This window comes from Electrophorus electricus, chromosome 7 (genome assembly GCF_041902795.1).
Source record: "Electrophorus electricus isolate QZ-2024a chromosome 7, ASM4190279v1, whole genome shotgun sequence".
Classification (NCBI taxonomy): domain Eukaryota; kingdom Metazoa; phylum Chordata; class Actinopteri; order Gymnotiformes; family Gymnotidae; genus Electrophorus; species Electrophorus electricus.
Window position 1 is genome coordinate 30,362,984 of NC_137503.1, and position 20,624 is coordinate 30,383,607.

Here is a 20,624-nt window from a genome sequence, read left to right on the forward strand (position 1 = left end):
GAACGCCATCCACACGCCTTCGAATGTAACTGGCGCATCATCAAACGTTCTCTAAACGCCCCCCTCCACGAAGGTGGTGTGAGGCTGGGTAGCAGCTGCTTCCTGTGTGTCATACTGCCCTTGTGTGCGCCGCACTGCAATGAGGGCTACAGTCCACATTCATTGCTGGTATGCCTGTCTTTCTCTATCTTGTTTCTGTTTTCCCTTCCCCACTCCATCCTTCCCTCTCTGTAATTTACCTCTTCCACCCCACCCAACACACACACACACACACACACACACACACACACACAGAAGCAGAGTCGATGTGTCCAGCAGGGCTTTTGAAGGGAGCGGGGGTGGACGTGTAATGGTACGGTCTGATAGATGGAGCGGGGGAGAGACAGAGTGTGTGAGCGGAATAGTAAAAGAGCCCCTGAGATGTGAGATGTGAGGGAGTTGGGGGGCGGAGGCACAGAGCCAGAAAATTGCGTTGCGCGTTTGGTGATTAGTTTACCTCCTGGGTTCTCCTGTTCTTTGTGCTTTCCTCTCTCCTCTTATTCCTAGTCTTGCTCCTCGCTCCCCTCTTTCTTGCCCAGATCATGCCTCCTACTTCCTTCCGGCTGTTCTCTCACTCATTCTGCTGTTGCCCTGCGCTGTAGCTCTCGATCTTTCGCCGCTCTCCTTGAAGCAGTAACATTACAGTTTGGCTTGACACAGTACCTTATGAGGACAGTGTCTCGTGCTATCTCTGGGGGCACTGTAGGCTTTAGATAAGTCCAGGCCAATTTCACTGCGCCCTTTACAAAGGGAAGGTTTCACAGCTGCTCTTCTAGTCAGCCATTATTTAGAGGCAAAAATGTCCTTTTGAAAAAAAAAAAAATTAGTGTGGCCTTTGTGCAAAACACAGCACTGTAACCAAGCTATTTTCAGTGACAAATTACCTTCTTATAAATGCAGACACTAGCAAAGCCTCTGCCTAAGTTAATGTGCCAGGGAACTCTAAAAGGTTCCACTAGTCTGCTGCCACCAACTACATGCTACATAGCTGAAATCAAATGAACCTCCGCATCCTGGGGATACGTGGTGGTTTTATTGCCTTTGGTGTCAGGAGAGTGCTTTTAAAACATAAGCTACCCATCCTAATTACAGTCTCTGATACAGTCTCTGATAAATTCAAACCTCAAAACCTCTAGCACCATAAACTTAATTCCAGTGCCAAAGAAATGACTGACTCTACAGCTACGGTTTGCAGTCTTCTAAAAAGCAAGTAGGTCAAGCTCTTTCTTTTAATCCTGGCTTAGTCTAGCCCCTTGTCTGGTTGACACGAACCCTCATTCTCCAAAGCAATAAGAGAGGCCGATCCTCCCCCTATATAGCCCAAATCCTTTACTCTCTCTCCTTTTAAAATCAAAGAGAGATCAGCTGTCATCTCTCTTATCCTCTACCTCGTTCTGTTTGGAGTCTTTCAGAATCTCAATAAACACCCAAATCCCCTGTGACCCATGTTTTTGTGGGAGAACTACACTCCTATCTCTTTCAAGGCCAGTTATGAATATCAACCAAGAGATGAGCACCAGTTACAACTGTATATCCAGATGCTGCAGTAAATGCAGCATGGGAAAACTGACTGGACACAGGAAGGCCATCTGTGCCCCCACCAACCCCCCGCCAAGGTGCCATTAAACGGTCCTCCTACCAGGACTCAGCCAACCAGGTCGACCTCTGGCTGCTTGTCCGTGCCATGCTGGACAGCTCCTCGCTCACATGCAGCCACAGGAGAGCGGAGCAGCCGGGGGCATCTGCCCGCGCACACCGCGCTCGCAGCCCAATGCAGCAGTGCAACTCCGCTCGGCACCACCACAGCTTCTGCTCATGGGCTGCAGAGTGCATTCGAAAAGGGCAGGGCTTCAGTCCAATCAGACGCTCTCTGCAGCCATGGGGCGGCAGCAGCGGGCACACGTGCTCTTTAGCCACCGTGACAGAACAGCGTGTGAGACCCTTTCAGAGCCAAGCATCTCTGCTTGGGACCTGGATGTAGGGGCACGGCACACAAAGGCGGCAGGAGATGCATCGAACCGAGGTCCAGGAGTGAGAGATTTCCTTACTTCCTGTGGGACAGTCATGTAATGTTGCTCCATTAAGAAGGAAATGCGTAAGTCCATACTGGTCGTATTGACATGGTTTTAACCTCTCCTCTGCAGTCTATACATAAGCCTATTAATCTGAGACTAATAAGGAAGACCAGGTAACAGAGAAGCAGAGGGAGCTTTTAGTTCATGCTGCCAGACCCAGGCAGTGGTTCTGCCATCACAGACGCCACCACCACCCACTCACCAGGAGGAGCACGTGGTCATGTGATTTTCACCCATATGAGCGACAAACGACTTTTAGCTGTACTAATGGAGCCAGAGTGCAAGACGTTCTGAGTGCCGTACCGACGACACGGAGCGATGAGACAGGAAGAACACACACACGCCCACACACCACACCACAAACCACACCACAACACACACCACACAGATCTGAGGGAGCTGAGCTTTTGTTAGTAATAAACTCTTTGTTATTTATTCATATGAATCTAATTTCATTTATTTGATCAGTACGGAGTTCAGCTAGGGACTTCTGACAGCTTTTCAGGTTTGGCTTAAACAACTGTGATATTGACCTACTTGTGTAAAAGAATCCAAGAGATTCCAGAGAAACTGTAGTATTGTTGATTATTTCTGCTCTTTCTGTAAGATGAGCCCGTCTGCCGCTCCAGGTTTGCACTGCTGCAGTAGACACTATTTGACAAAGGAAGTTGCCAACAGGAGCTTCAGTGAGCCACTCAGCTGTCACCATGCTACCACTGCAAGTCCAATGTGCTTAATCTCCAAGTCTCTGTTCTTCTCCTCTCATTTTCCTGCTTCCATATGCTTCTGTCACACACAAACACACAAATATGTGTAGATACAAACATATACTACATGGTACACACAGAAGCACATTCGTATATATATATGAAAACACACACACACACACACACACACACACACACACCAATGTGTGCAATACAAGCTTAGGCAGGTGCTTTTCTGTTTTTTCTCTCTCTCTCTCTGCCTGTCTCTCCCTCACTATGTCTCATCATGCAGACTGAACTGTTCTGTTTGTCCTCTCTGTTATTCTCGTTTACATTCTCTGCTTCTGTCTGTGAGGTGATTACAGTGAGATGATGGCTTCACCTCACGCTTACCCCTCACCTAACAAAACAACCCCAGTATGTCTAGTCCCTGTGAGACTGGCAGACATTCCAATATTAGCCCAGCCACTGATTCCAGTGCATTCATTTGCATGTTTTATGACATTAGTCTCTACAACTCCACCATGGGTTTTGCAGTGGCGTCTGGATTTGGTTTGCGTTTCATTGTGCAAATGAGAAGAGCCAGCCTGATTGCTTACAGACAAGCATAATTCAAAAGAAATAATAATTTGAGTACTAGTTCCATTACCAGGTAACCACACTCCAGAGCTACTGCACATTAAGTTTCCATGAAGTTTTCTAGATTGTGAAAATGTCAGGCCATCGCATTTGAGCTGAGTTATAGCTGACATTCATGATGTAGGAACATGCTTATATGCTCTGATTTAGCTGGAGACTAATCCCTTATTCGTGCATTGCATATTCTCTTGTTTTGACATTAGTGCAAACAACTTTAGATTAGACCCTAAATGTATTTGGATATTGATTAAATGGTGGGAGGCATCTCATAATGAGTCATCAGGGTTTTGCAGTGTATGTATGAGTATCAATTACCTTTAACACCTTCAAAGGTGTTTGTTTCTTAAACACCTTATATTCTCTCTGAAATGTGGCATATAGCATATCATGTCATCGCGCTGCACACCTCCTGGGACATTCATGTTTCTTGAACATAAATTATTTTATTGTTTTCATAAATGCCGTTGCCAAGTTTCTCTTTTTAGAGATCTTCAGGACAATTATGCTTCATCATTAACTCTTCCTTTGCTTTGAATACAGTGGCTGTGCTGAAGCAGTCATGATTGATTCATTGTGATTAAGCGTGACTGTCAGCCCCAAAGACCTCACAACCTTATTCAGCATAACATAATCATGTATATATTTTATGGCGTTGTTCTGGAGCAATGGCTGGAACTGCACTTTAGTTGGCAACAGAGATTTAAAGGCCTCTTCCCAGGCCTTCATGAATCATTGTGACTCCTGCCATAAAGGTTCTGTGGGCCTCTCTGATACATAGCATGCCTTTTGTTTCCCATTGGGAAGCATTTAAGCCTGCACGGTCTCCATCACACTTATGTAATGGGCAGCATTTTCATGCTTCCTCCAGGGAGGACTGGGCATCTCTAAATCTAGACATGTCACTTTCATAAAGGCTGGGATTGAATTCTGAATCATTTGTGTGTGCTTTTTTTCTCCTCACATTGAATAGGATTGTAGCTATAAATACTTAAGATCTAGAAAGGCTGAGAGACACTCCGCATAACGAGAACCTGCACAGCGAAGAGAAGAGAAGAGAAGAGAAGAGAAGAGAAGAGAAGAGAAGAGAAGAGAAGAGAAGAGAAGAGAAGAGAAGAGAAGAGAAGAGAAGAGAAGAGAAGAGAAGAGAAGAGAAGAGAAGAGAAGAGGGATGGGCTGGGATGGGCTGGGATGACCTAAGAAATATGATGGAGGGTTTCTGTATAAATCGAAGCTCAAAAGCAAGGACAAACAAAAGATACTATGGAATTTGAGCTCTTCCAGCATCTACTGTAGCAGTCAGTCCTCATTGACAGTTGCAGTAGTGTTCCACTGAGGGTAAGTGTTTTCTCCTCACCTTCACTGAGTGACTCACTGAGTGACTCATCTTAGTCCTGTTCTGCGTGCACACACACACACACACACACACACACACACACACACACACAGACACACACACACAGCTCTCATTAAATACACAATCACACATATACACAGGCAGACATATTGCACTTTGCCCACAGACCGCCCTCCAATTAAACAGCCCTTTGCCCAATTGCCTGTGCACATGCGAGACAAGCCATGATGCCAGCTTTTTGGGGTATGTGTACTCAGTTTGCTCACACCAATCCTAATCGCTCCATCACAGATGTATGTCGGGCATTATAGTGGCCCGGAATCTGCAAGTGCGCAGGTGAGGAGTGCTAAAGTCAGCATGTTGCCTTCAGTGTGGGAGAGAAACAAAAGCATCTTCAGTCTCGTCTGTCCGTCTAACAAATTGCGAGTTAGCCGTGTTCCTCTACAGCGTACGCGTGTGCGCATGTCTGCGAGGGTCCGCTTGCACCCACATGTGCACATCCTCCAAACCTTTCATGGCTTCGGGGCCTTTAATTTCCATCCAAACAATGTGTGGTCTTTTGAGCAGGAGTTAATTAAGCAGAAACAATGCGGCGTACGCCTTGGTGAATCATGAGTCGTTAGCGTGCGGGCGCAGCAGGAAATGGGCTGTATCAGTGCCACAGACGGGCAGACGGGCAGAATGCTCAGACGTGACCTGGCAAGGCTAGGCCAAGTGCAGGCTAGCTAACGAGGCGTGAGCAAGTGCTACGATCTCAGCACGAATAATTTATGAGGAGTCATGTTCCAGGCCTCGGTGATATGAGGAGCAGAGTCAGACAGGGGCTTCAGACAGACTACACTCTCACACCTGACAGGAGGGTTGTGATGGTTGTGTGGGAAAACTTGCACATGACTGTGTGTGCTATTGTGTGTCTGTGTCTGTGTGTTTATCTGTAAGTGGTATAATTGTTGGCATATCTGTGCTTATGGAATGGAAAATGGAAAAATATACCCATCATACAGTTTAGTAATTATATGTAATCATGCATTTGCTCTGGCCTATCTTGATTTGATTTTGAGCCTAGCAGTCACATCCTGGACCAGCAGCAGATGTGTCAAGACTGACTGGCAGATTCCAGCATAGAGGGAGGGTTATAGAGGGTTACACTAATCAATACAGTGGAGAAATAAAATCATCAATGACTGTTTCCATTAAAAAAAAAAAGAATACATTTTAGTCTAGTAATCAATTTAAAGATGGGGGAAATAGACCTAAGTTAAAGACATAATAAACAATATTTATGAAGTAATTTTTTTTTCTATAAAGCACATTTCACATGAGATGAAGATTCAAATTACTTTGTAGTCCTCAAAAGAACCAGTTTATACTCCATAGAGCAGGTCCCCCACACGGAGGCGTCCACGTTTAAAATGGATTTAGTACAGAATCTCTGAAACTTCAGGAATCCTTGTAAAAATGAATTATTGCTCTTTTAACTTGTGTTATAGCAGAATCAAATGTTATAGGATGACTGAAAATGATGCCAGGGTTTTTAACATGGCTGTGTTGATTTGCTGAAAACAGGCATAAGTTGTTAGCTATGCTGTTGGTAGAGTCAGGATTACCAAATATAATAACTTTGGTATTGCTATCATTCAACTGTAGCATCTAATGTGCCTTTTAGAGTCAAAGATGAGATGTAGGGAGACATTATATCCGGTTTTCAATGGAACGTACAACTGTAAGGGTTGGCACCAGGCTGAGGCCCCTTCCAGCCACCAGAGGGAGGCCTCGAGTCAACCACGCCACTAATCAGGCTTAACACCTAACAGCTGGGCTAGACCTTATATAAGCCCAGTGAACCAGTCATTCAGTACTGGTTCTTTGCCAAAGTTCTGAGCCAAGCTCCTAGTGGGTAACTTAAGGTATTGAGGGCTGTGAGCTCTCGTGCTACGAGGGTGTCCATGTTTTTACATGTTCCCGCCCCTCTCCAGTTTTCCCCCTGGTGCTACACCTCACTTCAGTGCTGCGAGGGTGTCCGTATTTTTACACGTCCCCTCCTCTCTCCAGTTTTCCCTCGCGAGCCTGTCTCTCTCCGGAGGCTTCCCTTAGTCCTTCAAGTTCCTCCTGGTTTTCTGGTTTTGTTTTGGAAGTTTTAGTTTGAGTTTTCCCCAGTGCATCGGGGTTGCCATTTCTTCCCTTGGCGTCCTTTGTTCTCCCTTCCCCCCCCCCTCGGCGTGGTGTTTAGTTTTTCCTTTTGTTTTACCTGACCCAAGCTCGGCAGACGGGCCCACCATCGTTAGTGTGGTTGCTCACTCAGTAGGCTGTTGGTATCATCACCCAGCTGACCTGGGTTTGAGACCACCTTACATGCTTATCATCTACGTAACAGTAATAAGAAATATATTTGGAAAATGGATCCAAGTAGCAACATATCCAATGAAAAATGTATAGGCCTCAAGATGGAGCCCTGGGGTACCTCACCAGGTGGCTGCTGCTATAGAAGAAGAGTTGGCAATTTTAAACAGATATGTTCTGCAAATCATAAGCAAATCACTTTTACACAGGATGCCAACACCACACTTAAAATGGTCCAGAAGAACAGTATGGTCATCTATGTCAAATGTTGAACTAAGGTCCAATAAAATTACCACCTCAAATTTTCCAGAATCTACAATCAACAGGAAATCTAGCTTCAGTCACTCTGTATACATTACATTGCATCAGGACTTAAATGTAAATAATTAACTGAGGGATTCCCAGTGCTATCAAACCCACAATTATTTTGGGGAGGGTGTGCATGTGGTGGGAGGAGCATTATCTTCTAGCACCTCTGACATTTACAAGACTAACAGAAAATGTCAGTGAATGCCAGATGTGGCTCTTGAAAGGCCTGAGCTATTGATCCATGGTTTCGCTTTTCTTCCCCAGTTCACGTCTACCTTCCAGCTGCTTTTATTTTCTCTCCTCCATTTCAGGTTTTTCTCTCTCACTCCTCCCCCTCCTTGCCCTCTGCTGTGTCTTTTATCAAAGATCTATACTCTGAGTCATGTGGATAACACGTTTATTGTTGCATCCTCTTTATGCTTACACTTGTGCTACCAGCATTCTACTAGTCTCACACATACACCTAAGCAGTGTGACCCTGTGTTAGCGTGACATTGTACAACAGCTGTGCATCCTTGGCCTGCAAGCCATCGGACTCGAGTCTTGTGAACATCGCCAGACAGCAAAGCGTGAGGGATCACCTCCAATCTCCTCACCAGCACTTTTCCACTTCAGCTGTCTCTCACATTTAGCTAATTGAATGGGTGTCTAGCACAACAGTGCCTGAAGCATTAACAAAGCTATGGAATTTCCTGTGGCACCGAGACCTTTGTTATTTTACTCTGCTAAAGATGATTTTGATGAGTGTGTGCAGTTGCAGATGCTATTGGTGCTCCACTGCTGCTAATTCAACTGTCACAAAACACAACATGTTCTATATTAATAAATGACCTCTAGACTGTATAAAAGAGTAATAAATATTTTTTAAAAAATCTGTGGCACATTCAGAAATGACACTGCTTTCTGGCAGATTGTCACCTTGTCATACATATTCATCATGGCTGGATGCCCAATACACAGTCATCTCTTTTGAATGCCTCAGTTCATCCTGCAGAGATGGCCCCTTCTAGGCAGTATGACCGTAAACATGACAGAACTTAGCATTTTTTGCCTGCATCAACTCACCATATGTAGCTAACCTAGAGGAACATAGTGGATGATGTCAGTGGTATGGCTTGAACAAAAATTTGGACTTTCCTTCCTGAAATGGCTAAGACTGGTCTCAAGCTATTTCTGTCCAGGTGTTAAGTTATTGCTTTTGCTTGACTTACTTCACATCATTATCATGAGAGAGGCTCTTCTGTTTAGGCATACATTCCCCTAGCAATGCAGATGCAGGGTAACTGGTGGTTTGGCGGCTTTCTGACTTTAACTTGGAGAGTACTTCAAGGACACGCAGCGCTAAACCCGAGAATTTCAAGTGGCAAAGTGGCAGCAAAGGTGGGCGTGGGGGGCCTTATACGCGTTCACATTTTGATGTGCTGAAGCGCGTGTACTTTGGGGAGAATTTACTCTCCTGAAGAGAATGTGCTTTGCTACAGCGCACAATGAAGCCTTTTTGTTGCTGTTGTTAGTGGTGTTTGCCACCAAATGTTCCTCTCACTTCCCCATAATTACCAGCTCCGATTGCAGCCATTACGCTCTGCCACAAACACAAAGATGATTATGGCTCTAATTAGCTACATCTGAGTGCAGAGTAGCAGGGGGAGATTATGTTCCATTCAAAATATGTTCTAGTGACACGTTTCTAAAGACTTGCTCCCTTGGAAAAGCAAGAAGGAGTCAAGAGTCATTTAAAAATAATTTCCTGTAGGACTCAAAAAGATACAGTGAAATAATGGCTACATATTGGATATAAAACAAATGTTTTGTTTAAAAAAGCTTTATTTATTTAATAAAAAATAAAAATGCTTTAAAGAGTACCTGAAACCATTGCACCAATTCAGTACAAGTACATACAAAATCTAAGTGTCCAGGTGAGAAATATCTCAGCTGTCAAAAGTATGTAACAAAATGTAATCTCTGTACTTTCTGTCAGACAAAGCAGTGAGCAAGACAGTGTTCTTCTTCATAGTTCAATTTAGTCATTCTCATATACAATGGTAGATGAGCAGCAGAGAGGGGTCAAATCCCTGCACATTCTGAGTGCGTACTGGCAGGGTACTGTTGACTGTACACTTCTCAGGAAATAAAAAATGCTGAGCCAGGATCAGTTCTCGGCTTTTATATCAAACTGTGTGGAATTATATGGATAAGGGGGTGCTGATCTTACAGCAGCATGCTTACTCTAAGAGCGTCAGTGTGCACAGATGAACTTGTGCACAGATTTGTCACTACTGTGAGCAGATGCTGAAATTTCTGCTTGTGCATTTTCAGCAAAATGACATGGAAATACATATTTCATCCCATCCCTGTCAAATACCTGAGCTTCACAATATCTTACTCTGTTCCAGTAAAAGAGTTTTGCTCTAGAAAATCAAGTCATTTATGTGCACACTGGACTTGAGTGCACAGATATACAATAATTTAAATACAGTGCATAAATAGGAATGAGTGCTGCTTAATGTGCTAGCCCTAGACAGAACCTAGAACTGCAGTCTCATACATTAAATGTGATCAGCTTGACTAATAGATAGTGTGTAAATTGCACCAGAGAATGAGTGTCTCTGAGCAGATGGCACAGTTAGAGCCATAATAGGAGTTATGCTGTTGTTGGCTGCTGCAGCAGCACTTCTGGGTAAAAGTCATTCATTCAACTGGATCTGGAAACAGCTTTTCCAGTGCCGGTTTTAAAATTTATTATGAGAGGCACTGGCAACTCTGATCTCAGATCGGCCTTGACAAGATCACAGCAGCATGGCTTGCAGGCCCAGTGACGGAGGAAGAGGAGGGTAAGAACTGGGTGCAGACGTTGTGAATGAGTCAAGCAGAAGGTGCATGCTGGATAAACAGGATGGAAAGAAGAGACATGAAAGGAACATGGAGAGGAGAGGAGGTGGATCAAGGCTGTCAGCTTCGTAATGGACATGAGCCAAGGGGGTGGATCAGCAACTCAGACTAACTTTGATGTGTGTGTGTGTGTGTGTGTGTGTGTGTATAATACTATGCAGGCTGTCCTCTTCAACTCTCTTCGACTCTAACCATCTTAACGCGTAGTGTGTAAACAGCATGGAAGTTTAAATGTAGCGTACATACTTTACTCGTGTAGTACTGATTGTAGTGTCATGTTGTAGAAGATTATTATGGTCACGTTTCATTGTTGATATTTTTATTTTTGAAGTCCTGAAATGGTGCCAACGGCTATATAATTTCATTTTTTGAAACATCTGGAAAAAAGCAAGTATTAGTGATGTGGTGAAATACGCTCTTGGGACCGAGCGACAGTGAAGTCTCGATCAGCACCAGAAAAGAGCCTCAGCTGTAGATCATGTTCGGCAAAGTTTGTCAGCATGGTAGTGAACTGTACCCTCTAGTGGTGTCATGGCCTCACCACAACTATTTCTAAGCTGTTGTATAGTTTTATTAACCCATACGGCTGTAAGTGTTATCCTCCTTACATTGTCCTTAAAGTCTTATTTTTCAATATTATGATTCAATATCTTTTGCTCTAGTCCACTTGTTTTGGGATGACTGAAATGCACTTATTAAAAGTCATTATTCTAGTGTCCTGCTAGGAAAAAAAAGCAAAACTATGCCAGCAGATGACCAGCTTACCCTCATGAGATAGATACAGATGAGAGAGAGTTTTCTCTAAACCAGACATCCTAGACAGTTGATCCCAGACAATCAAGTCCCATGTCTTCAGTGACGTGGAAACTTTTTATCTCTATGTCTGCCCAGACACACACCTGCTTTCCATTGACCGTGTGTGCTGTTGGGAATCTCAACACACACGCACACGGAGACAGACAGACAAACAGACAGACAGACAGACAGACGGAGTCACACAACATGCAAACTACAGAAACCTAAAGAAATAAATTCAAAATGGCAGACTACACTATTACACATGCACATTTAACCCACATTATCCTTACACTATACATACATGCATAGCACACACGTTCACATAAAAGCAGGACTGAATTTGGCAGTATGCATGTCTGCTGGGATACTGATTGCTCCGGTTAAGCTGTGCCATGTGAATTCAGATATTCCAATGTGGTGATTGCTCCTGAATCTATAGGGCAGGTCCACCTGTTATCATATGTGCCATTTTGGATAATTGCAAAAGCAGTGACATAGAGTCTGTGCATCAGCAGCTTAGTGGCAGAAACTGCTGTATCAGAACTTGATTTGTGGTTGTGGTGAATAATTACACAGTTGATTTCAGCACTGTAAATTAGTGGCATTATCTCAGGTACATATATCAGGGAATATACACATAAGCATAGAGAGAAGTACTCTACTGTAACCAGAGTCATGGGTGATCTTTACAGAAATGTTGAATATTTAAGACATATATATTTTACACATAAATCTAACCAGAGTGTATGTAAAATATAAATCTAACCTGTTATGACAACTACTCTAGTGTAACCAAAGCATTACTCTATACATGAATTCTGAAGGCTTGACTGTATATTTTTACACATAATTCTACAGATTACAATATTCATAAATGTACAGATACACAAACATCTGCAGATAAAAAGTGTGCTTATAGAACATTTATTAAATAGATGTTTTTTGTTACTCATGTTTCTTACTCATGGCTTCTCGCTTTTGTAAAAGAACATTTATTAACCTTTCCCCCCCCTCAGTTCAGTTCTATGTTTTCTGCATTTTCTGTTATTTTCTCAAGCCTCATGCTGTCTCTGCTTTTTTCCTTCTGTGAAACTGTAATCTGCAGGTATATCCGGACCATGTACCTGGGCATACAGAGTCGAAGGCAAAAGGAGAACCAGAGACGTTTCTACTGGGCCATGATGTACGAATATGCAGACGTGAACATGCTTCGACTCCTCGAGACCTTTCTGGAGAGTGCTCCACAGCTGGTGCTCCAGCTCTGCATCATGATCCACAAGAACCGCGCTGAGACACTGCAGTGTAAGGAGTGCCCCAAGGCACTATACTAGGACTGCTGACGTTTCAGCATTGTGTTGCTTATACACTGCTTTTGTGTTTTCAATATATGCCCCAAAGCCTCCTCGTGTTTGACTGATCAAATTATTTAGATGTGAAGATTTACATCTGAAATATCACAGAGTATTTATCTTTAGCATAAGATGATTTTCATAAATATTAATACATTTCTTTTGCACTACACTGAAAATACTACTGCTGTATACAGTGCTACTACTGTACATAATAGATGTTTCAGGAGAAATGTTTGCTTGAAGCTGACTTGGTTTGCTTTGCAGTGTATGTGTAATTTAATATATGCATTGCATACTCAAGCCATTCTGTTTCTTGATTAGAAATGTTGCTGAAAAAGCACTTTTTAATTTTTCATAAGCATGGCTTCAGGCTTTGCAAACGTATGATGCATTTCACATTCTGTAGTCGATTATAACATCTCGTATACAAACTAGTATATGATTCCCTGGATCTCACTGTTTTGTGTCGTATCAGTTCATCAAGTCAGATGACAAACTGACAAATCTGCAAAGGGCTGACTTGTGCATGAATCTAACAAAAAGTCTAAAAACTACCCCCGTTGAGACTTTTGAATTATGAAGAGTGTATATGCGGGGACGAGCCTTCTCTGCTGCTCAGCAGACAGGCTTAAATGTAGGACCATTTCTCATGTTTCGCGCGTGACAGCATTGGCAGCAGCGCAGATGCCTCTATGAACATCCCGAAGAACACTGAGCTCAGCAAGATGAATAGTAAACTTGGCTATGCTATTAAAAAAAAGATACATAGCAAAAGCAAGAGGTAAGTCTTAGAGAACACCTCTAAGAATGAATGTGAAGTGTATATCCCCGTGAAAGAAAGAATGCAACAGTTCCTTTGACATGGTGCTCATTTTAGCTTGTATTATTGGATTTTGTTGCAACCTACACTGTCGCTATCCCAAAGTCCACTGAGTGAATATAGCAGTCAGGGGTGAATGTTCTAATATTAAAATGTCATTAAAGAAACAGAATTAGATAGAGATTGCAAAAAACACATTTTGTGGGTTCCTGGTTTATGTAAGAGAATGTGAAGCTCAATTGCTATTGGGAGGGTTTATATATTTGACTACTTAACAAAGACAAGAAGTCTGCCATTGTTAGGAAGTGATATGATATCGAATATACTATTGTTTTAGTCTGTATTCTATCATTTTGACTAGGGCTGTTATAATTGCATTTTAATCACAGTGAATCACATATATCTGTGATTTATTCCATAAACACACACAGTTATTTTATTTAACACAAGCAAATCCTATTCAGAATCACATCAAAGTGTTAATAAATAACAGACATAACAGAAATAAACTATACTATATGTATGACCGCCATTCTGGAACACATGAGTAAAGTCAGTCGGATGCGTTCATTGTTTTTCCACACTTTTCTCATTACACAAAATGTGAGTTTTTGGCAGTTCAGAATCTTGTGGGCCATTATATCAATCTATCATACTTTATTCTTCCATCCTTAAAAAAACCCCCAACGTTTCATCCAAGGCAAAGACCATTTGCCTATTTCACCATACATTGTACTCAACAGAGATATGTGTGGTCACTTTTACTCTCTGCCTGTTTCTCTTCCTACTCTCATTCCTCCCCACCCTTCCTGCAGGCATGTCTGCCGTTGCCTCCCTCTTATCTCTCTCTTGGGTGCTGGCCTCCTACCACAAGCTTCTGCGCGACTCTCGCGATGACCAAAAGAGCATGAGCTACCGGGGAGCTCTGGTCCAGCTCCTGTGGCGTCTCTTCACCATCTCATCACGAGCACTCTCCTTTGCGCTCTTTGCCTCGGTTTTCCATCTCTACTTTGGCATTTTTGTAGTGCTGCACTGGTGTGCTATGGCCTTCTGGGTAATCCATGGTGGCACTGACTTTTGCATGTCAAAGTGGGAGGAGGTGCTATTCAACATGGTGGTCGGCGTGGTCTACATCTTCTGTTGGTTCAACGTGAAGGAGGGCAGGACCCGATACCGAATGGTGGCCTATTACTCGCTGGTGCTGGTGGAGAACACCATCCTGACTGCCCTGTGGTACACATACAGAGACCCAGCCACCACCGACTCCTATGCCGCATCTGTTCTCTGCGGAGTCTTCCTGTGCTTCGCCTCAGGGGTGGTCTGCATGGTCCTCTACTATGGGGTCTTGCACCCCATGAGGCCCAGGCTGAGGGTCCTGGCCAGCTCCTGCTGTGCTGAGCTCCTCTGGGGCCTTCCCTTGCCTCCTGAGGCTGAGCCTATGGCCCCTACCCCAGGGCCTCGAGGTTCTCAAGCCACCCCTACCCGGGGCATGGCTTCAGGGGACTATGGAGAGCCGGAAGAGGCTGCCACGGATACCTGCTTGCCTGTGTTCCAAGTGAGGCCCACAGAGCCCACTGATGCAGCAGGCAGGCCCATTCGCCCTGAGGGGCCCCTAATTAAGATTGACATGCCTAGAAAGCGCTACCCAGCCTGGGATGCGCACTTTGTGGACCGGCGCCTGCGGCGGACCATAAATATCCTCCAGTACATCAGCCCAAATGCAGTGGGCATCAGGTACAGGGATGGGCCACTCCTCTATGAGCTGCTCCAGTATGAGTCCTCCCTATAAAGGCTCTCTCTGCCCTCTCTCTCTCTCTCTCTCTCTCTCTCTCTCTCTCTCTCTCACTCCTCATGCTCCCTGCCTTTCTCTCTCGCTCTCTCTCCTTCTCTCTCTCCTCTCCTTTCATTCACTCTCCGCTTTTCTTCTCTCCCTTTGGTGCTTATTTTCCTTCTGTTTGATTGTTATTCTGTAAAGATATTAGAGTATATCAAAGGTCTAAAAAGATTCTAAATAGAGAATATTCAACATTTATTTTCACAAATACAGAGGAAAAAATGTATTGTAAAATTGGAATACAATGTCAGAAATACAGCAGTCCTTAAACGGGGCCCTTCTTATGGTGTGAGTGTTCTGCTGGTGTGAATGTTTGATGGTGTATGTGTCCCTGTCAGCTCTGAGATGTGCAAAGCCTCATGGGAATGATGGAGGACCATGGTACTTATCATCTTTCGGAATTCCTGGTAATGCTTTTGTCCATCTAGACAGTCCTGAAAAGCACATAATCAACCAGCATGTTTTCTGTCCTTCTTTGTCCTTTGAGAGGACAAGAGGGGGCAAAAGTTTCCGAAGAGCTCTTTACTGACTCTTGCTGAAGTCTCAGAGAGAATCTGGTTTTTGAAAGAACTAATGTGTCCCACATTATAGAAGTATGTTAGATATACATTACCGGCTTTCATTCCAATAGTTAATTCACACAATCCCCAAATTAAGAGTACTGACGTGGTATTACAATCAGTATTTTGGCATGGGCAAATAACACTGCCATAAGTATTTCACTGAATAAGAAGGCCTTAAGGTATGCATATTAAATGCCTTTAGATTTCAGCATTTTTCATATTATATCTAAGAGGAGAGGTGTCTGCTGCTCTGAGATGTGTGAGTGAATTCCGTGCATGAGTGTTTACATTTAGCTAATAGTTATGTACTGTTTTTAAATGATGGCACAAGTGAGATATTTTGCATAAATGTCTAAAGGCTTATTAACTGAAGCATTCTTTATTTAAAAAACGTTTGTGAATAAGGAGTTCCAAAGACAGGAAAGAGCAGGGTTTTAATGAACAAAACAATGGCAACAGATGAATTAGCTCACATTGTTTTCATTCTCAGTTTATGGCTTACACAAAAAGTGAAATCCTTGCAGAATGTGGTGCTAACATTAATCTCGTTAATGTGCTAACATTAATCTCATTAATTAATTAAGACTCCTCCATCATTCCCTACTCAAGTGAAGGTTCCAGCTGAAATTGGCTTCTCTACCAATTTTTACTTTGTTTAAAAAAGGCTGGTGGAAAAAAAAAATGTAAATGCACTATTCTTAGTAGGTGTTTCATTAGATGGCATCTTCTTGTTATTTTGATGTGCATTGTAATGATCACAAAAGAAAGGGTTAACATACCTGAAATTTATCTGATTTTTCTATAAAGAATGCATGTTAAGGCTGTGCACTTTGATGAATAATTGGGTTCTCGGTATGTGCCAGCTGATGTGTGATTGTCTCAATGGTGCTGCTCTCTTGCAAAACGACTGGAACAAAGCCGCATTCATGTCAATTTCCTGTACATAGAACATTTCGACTCCTTTGAGAAAAACGTGAAATGTACGTGACCGTGGTGTTCTCCATCCATGCTGGGGGCTTGGGATGAGTTTGCCATGAGGACTAATGTTGGTGCACATATTTTGTTCTCAGTTGCACAAAACCATCTTTTTTTTTCTCTTTTGGTTTTTGTTTTCTGCCCTTTGTGCTACAACCGATAGAGTTCCACTTGCGATCTGATTTGCTTTAGCAGCATAATAATGCTAACATAGGTTCACTGCACAAATGGAGACATGGGCTACTACAGACCTCTTTGCGCCTGCTGTGATTTCAAAAGCAGACGTCTGATTGGTTGTAGTGGATGGGGTGATGGGTTTTTTTTGCCAAGGATGGAAAAGAACGAGTGAATAGATGATGTCTTTGTGCGTGTTTGTGCGTGTTTGTGCATGCGTGCATGTCTGCGTGTGCGTGTGCGTGCGCGTGTGCATGTTTTCAAGCACATGCCTTTTGGTTCCACTGTTCTTTAGTTCTATTTTCCAGCAGCGTGGATCCATCCTTGGTTGCTGCTTTAGCCCTTACACCCCTCTCATGTGAATGTGAATATTCTGATGCAAAGATTATATCTCAAGACAGCAGCCTAGGTTCATAAACTGACCTGAAGAATTAGAGATCAGGACAGAAAACCATTTGCAATGTGTCATCCTTTCCAGTTCTCTTGTTTGGACATTTGGGTTTGTCTTTCGCCGAGGTTTCAAATGCAGTGGCATTGGCAGTTCTAATTTTTTGTTAAGATTAGACTTAATATTTTCCTGGAAAACTAGCCTACCAGGTTTAAAATATAGACTAGATCCAGTAGCATTTGTGTGACTCGTGATATACCTTCCCCAGCCTGTCCCTGTGCCCTTAAGGTACCTGTTGAACCACAGGTATACAGCTCTTCTCGGTGCTTGGAACATTGATGCACTGTTGTTTGCTGGGATTACACCAACCCTTCTGTGCTATGATTCATGATGTTGTGAATAATTAAATAGATGTGATGGTTGGATCACTCGGCTGCCTGGCATCCCACGGCGGATTCACACATCATATATAGACTCTACGACAGTATTCAGACTCTTTGAGGAGAGAGATAATCATTTAACCAGGTGCAAATACACTGTGATTCCTTCTTCCCTTGTTCCACTCGTTCACTGCTGTATCCGAAGTGATTTAAAAGGGGGGGCGGGGGGGGTTCCAAGAGGCCTCAGTCGGCACACAGAAATTCTGACTAAGTTAGTTTGTTTAGATTACTGCCTTATGAGACAATAAATAGCTGAATGGCTGTGTAATCCTTAGACACTCAAGTCCTTCACCACATATGTTCGCAGAAATGGGTGAACAACAACAATAACACTCTATTATCAGATTCTTTGTGGTGCCTTGTTTTCTCTGGGTGCTTCTATCTTGCCATGGCAGCCGGTACAGCAAACAACAATGCTTGTGTGTCTTCTCTTTCTCCTTTCATGTTACACACAGTACTGTAACCAAGAGGATCAATTTCAACCTAAACCCACACAGACATTGGGCTTGACGCAATGGCGTTCCTATCTTTGCAAGAGTAAATTTCTAGAGTGTCATAAATGCAAGGCAATACTTAACATCTACTTGACTGTTGGGTTAAACATTTTCCTAGTTTGAACAGATATACAGACAGCCTCCATATGATTCAATTCCATTTGGTAAAATTGGAATTAATAAGGGATTTGTCCATCATTCTGTCCATCATTCTACAGGGTTCACTTGAACAATAGGTGACAGTTATGATGCAGTCTAGCAATTTATTTGATGATTGTTAATGTATTTCTGTCTATGCCTTCCTGTCTTGCAAGATGAATGATCTGTAGTGCCAACAAGTTAACCTTTTTTGTCTGTTGTTTGTCTTGTGAACAAAATGTCTAGCCAAATGGATTTATGCCTGCAAAAAAAAAAAAAAAAAAAAAAATATGTAGGAAAAATACGAATAGGAGAAATGTTGTGTGTAGACAAGGTGCTCACTGGGTGAAATATTTAGACCTGTATCCAAGATGGTATTGGAAGCATTCTATGGCTTTTTAAAGGCCTATAGTTCTGAATCACCCACAGACTTCCCTGACATCACTCTGCTTCCTAGCATGCTCACAGAACGCATCCTCTGGTGATGCCCCCAGTGTGTTTGCATGTTAGCGTTCTTCAGTGCAATGCTTCACCCCTTCCCTGGGTTCCTCGATAGCATTACCAGCTCAAGTAGCAGCTCAATGCACCGGGTTCAGTTCCAACCTGTACGTTTGTGCCACAGCCATCTGTATTAAAATCAAGCCAAAAGGTCTTTAGGCAAAAGAAAGAAAACAAGAAACAAATGGTGCATTTATGTTGTTTGACCTGGTGCTTACACACATGTTCTAAAGGTGCTACCACAGAGTTTTTACTGCAGGACCTGTGTTGTTGCTCTACGAGCAAAGCCACCATCTGCAGGACCTGCTTCTTAAGCTCACAGACTCTTTCAACTCTGGAAGAACAAGCACCTCAACACAGTTTACAGCTGAACTTCATTCTTTAAAATATGGTGGCACGTATTACTTCACAACCTGCACAAAGAAATAACACTGAATGAAGTATATAGTGTGTATTATTTGGACTTTTTTGTTTTTTGTTGTCCCTGTTTTGTCTCCTTATTTTAAATATAATCCTCCCCCCTTTCACTAAGGTTTCTCTTCTGGGAGAGAACAATTGCATCATTTTAACATTCATCCAGAGGCATAAAAAATGCTGATAAAAGGAAATGCTATAAGTATAGAAGGTGATTGCTGTGTTGTATATTCCTGTCATCTCTATGTCCTAAACCCGTGTGTATCTCTTTTGTTATTGTTATTGTAGATCTGGCCGTAATATTTTGTTGGATCTTATCAGTGGCTATGGTTGTCAGATGAATTGCTGCTGATTTTAAAGTTGTTATCAATGCTGTTGAAGACTGGTTTGAATAATATTGATTCAATTTTAGATTGTGTTAGATTGTTAATGTATTTGAAAAGTATATAATGATATCCCACAATTAAATGGGGTATTTAAGAGAGTTGACACAATTATTCAGCAAACTATTTGCTACTGTGTGTAGCATTTTTCTTTCTTCTCTGACTGTACTCATTACTTATGTTGAAAACATAAAGAATGATTTATTTGATGTTGTCAAATATAAATGAAAGTAAATTGTTTCACTGGATTCCTATTATTTGAAAACAAAACTGATGTCCAGTATTGTATAATCCCTTATGTTTTGGGAACAACATTAATGATGTTAATAACATATGGTGCTACAGTTGTTTTTGTATACTTTGATTTTTAGATAAAAAAGGAATATTACAACAGAAGAAAAGAAAAATACTTGTCAAGCCTTACTGTAGATCATTACATGAGACTGTTCATCCCTTAAGACAGAAAATGAATATAGCCTTTGAAAGTGAGTACACGTATACCATAAAATGTATACTGTACACACAGGCGCAGTTTGCCCAATGACAGATTAAAAGTGGTTATATACAGATGTATATGTACAGATGTGTATGTGAATGTACTGATATGATAGAGATAGATTTCCCAGAGTAACAAATTGTTGTTTAATAAAGAATTATTACATTCTATAATTCACTTTATCATTATATTTGTTTCCAAGTCATAATGCATTCTAAATGTAATATTTACTAATTAGTTATTTACAGTTATTGGGAATGCATAGTTCTAATATTTGTCTCCTCAATATGAGATTTATATTTAAGTTGTTCTATTTGAAATAAGGTGACCTACTGGTTAGGGAAATTATATATATAACATACTCTGTTGTTGCCCATCAAACTGACCAATTAAACCTTTTAAATGTACTACTACTACCAAAGGTGTAGTTCTGGGAGGGGGATGGCGGAAGGTGGGGTAGGTCGTGTTCCCCCCTCAATAACTCTTGTTCACACTACTCATATAA

At 42.3% G+C, this 20,624-nt stretch overlaps 1 protein-coding gene across 1 annotated transcript in view; it reads left to right on the plus strand.

The window, feature by feature from the left end:
* The window catches only part of xkr6b (XK, Kell blood group complex subunit-related family, member 6b), a 42,493-nt gene extending 22,228 nt beyond the window's left edge, over window positions 1-20,265 (plus strand). The window contains exons 3-4 of the mRNA XM_027025122.3: window positions 12,256-12,452; window positions 14,138-20,265. Coding sequence (XP_026880923.2) covers window positions 12,256-12,452; window positions 14,138-15,111 — 1,171 coding nt within the window. The 3' untranslated portion in view covers window positions 15,112-20,265. The remainder of the gene's footprint in view (window positions 1-12,255; window positions 12,453-14,137) is intronic.
* The last annotated feature ends 359 nt before the right edge of the window (window positions 20,266-20,624 follow it).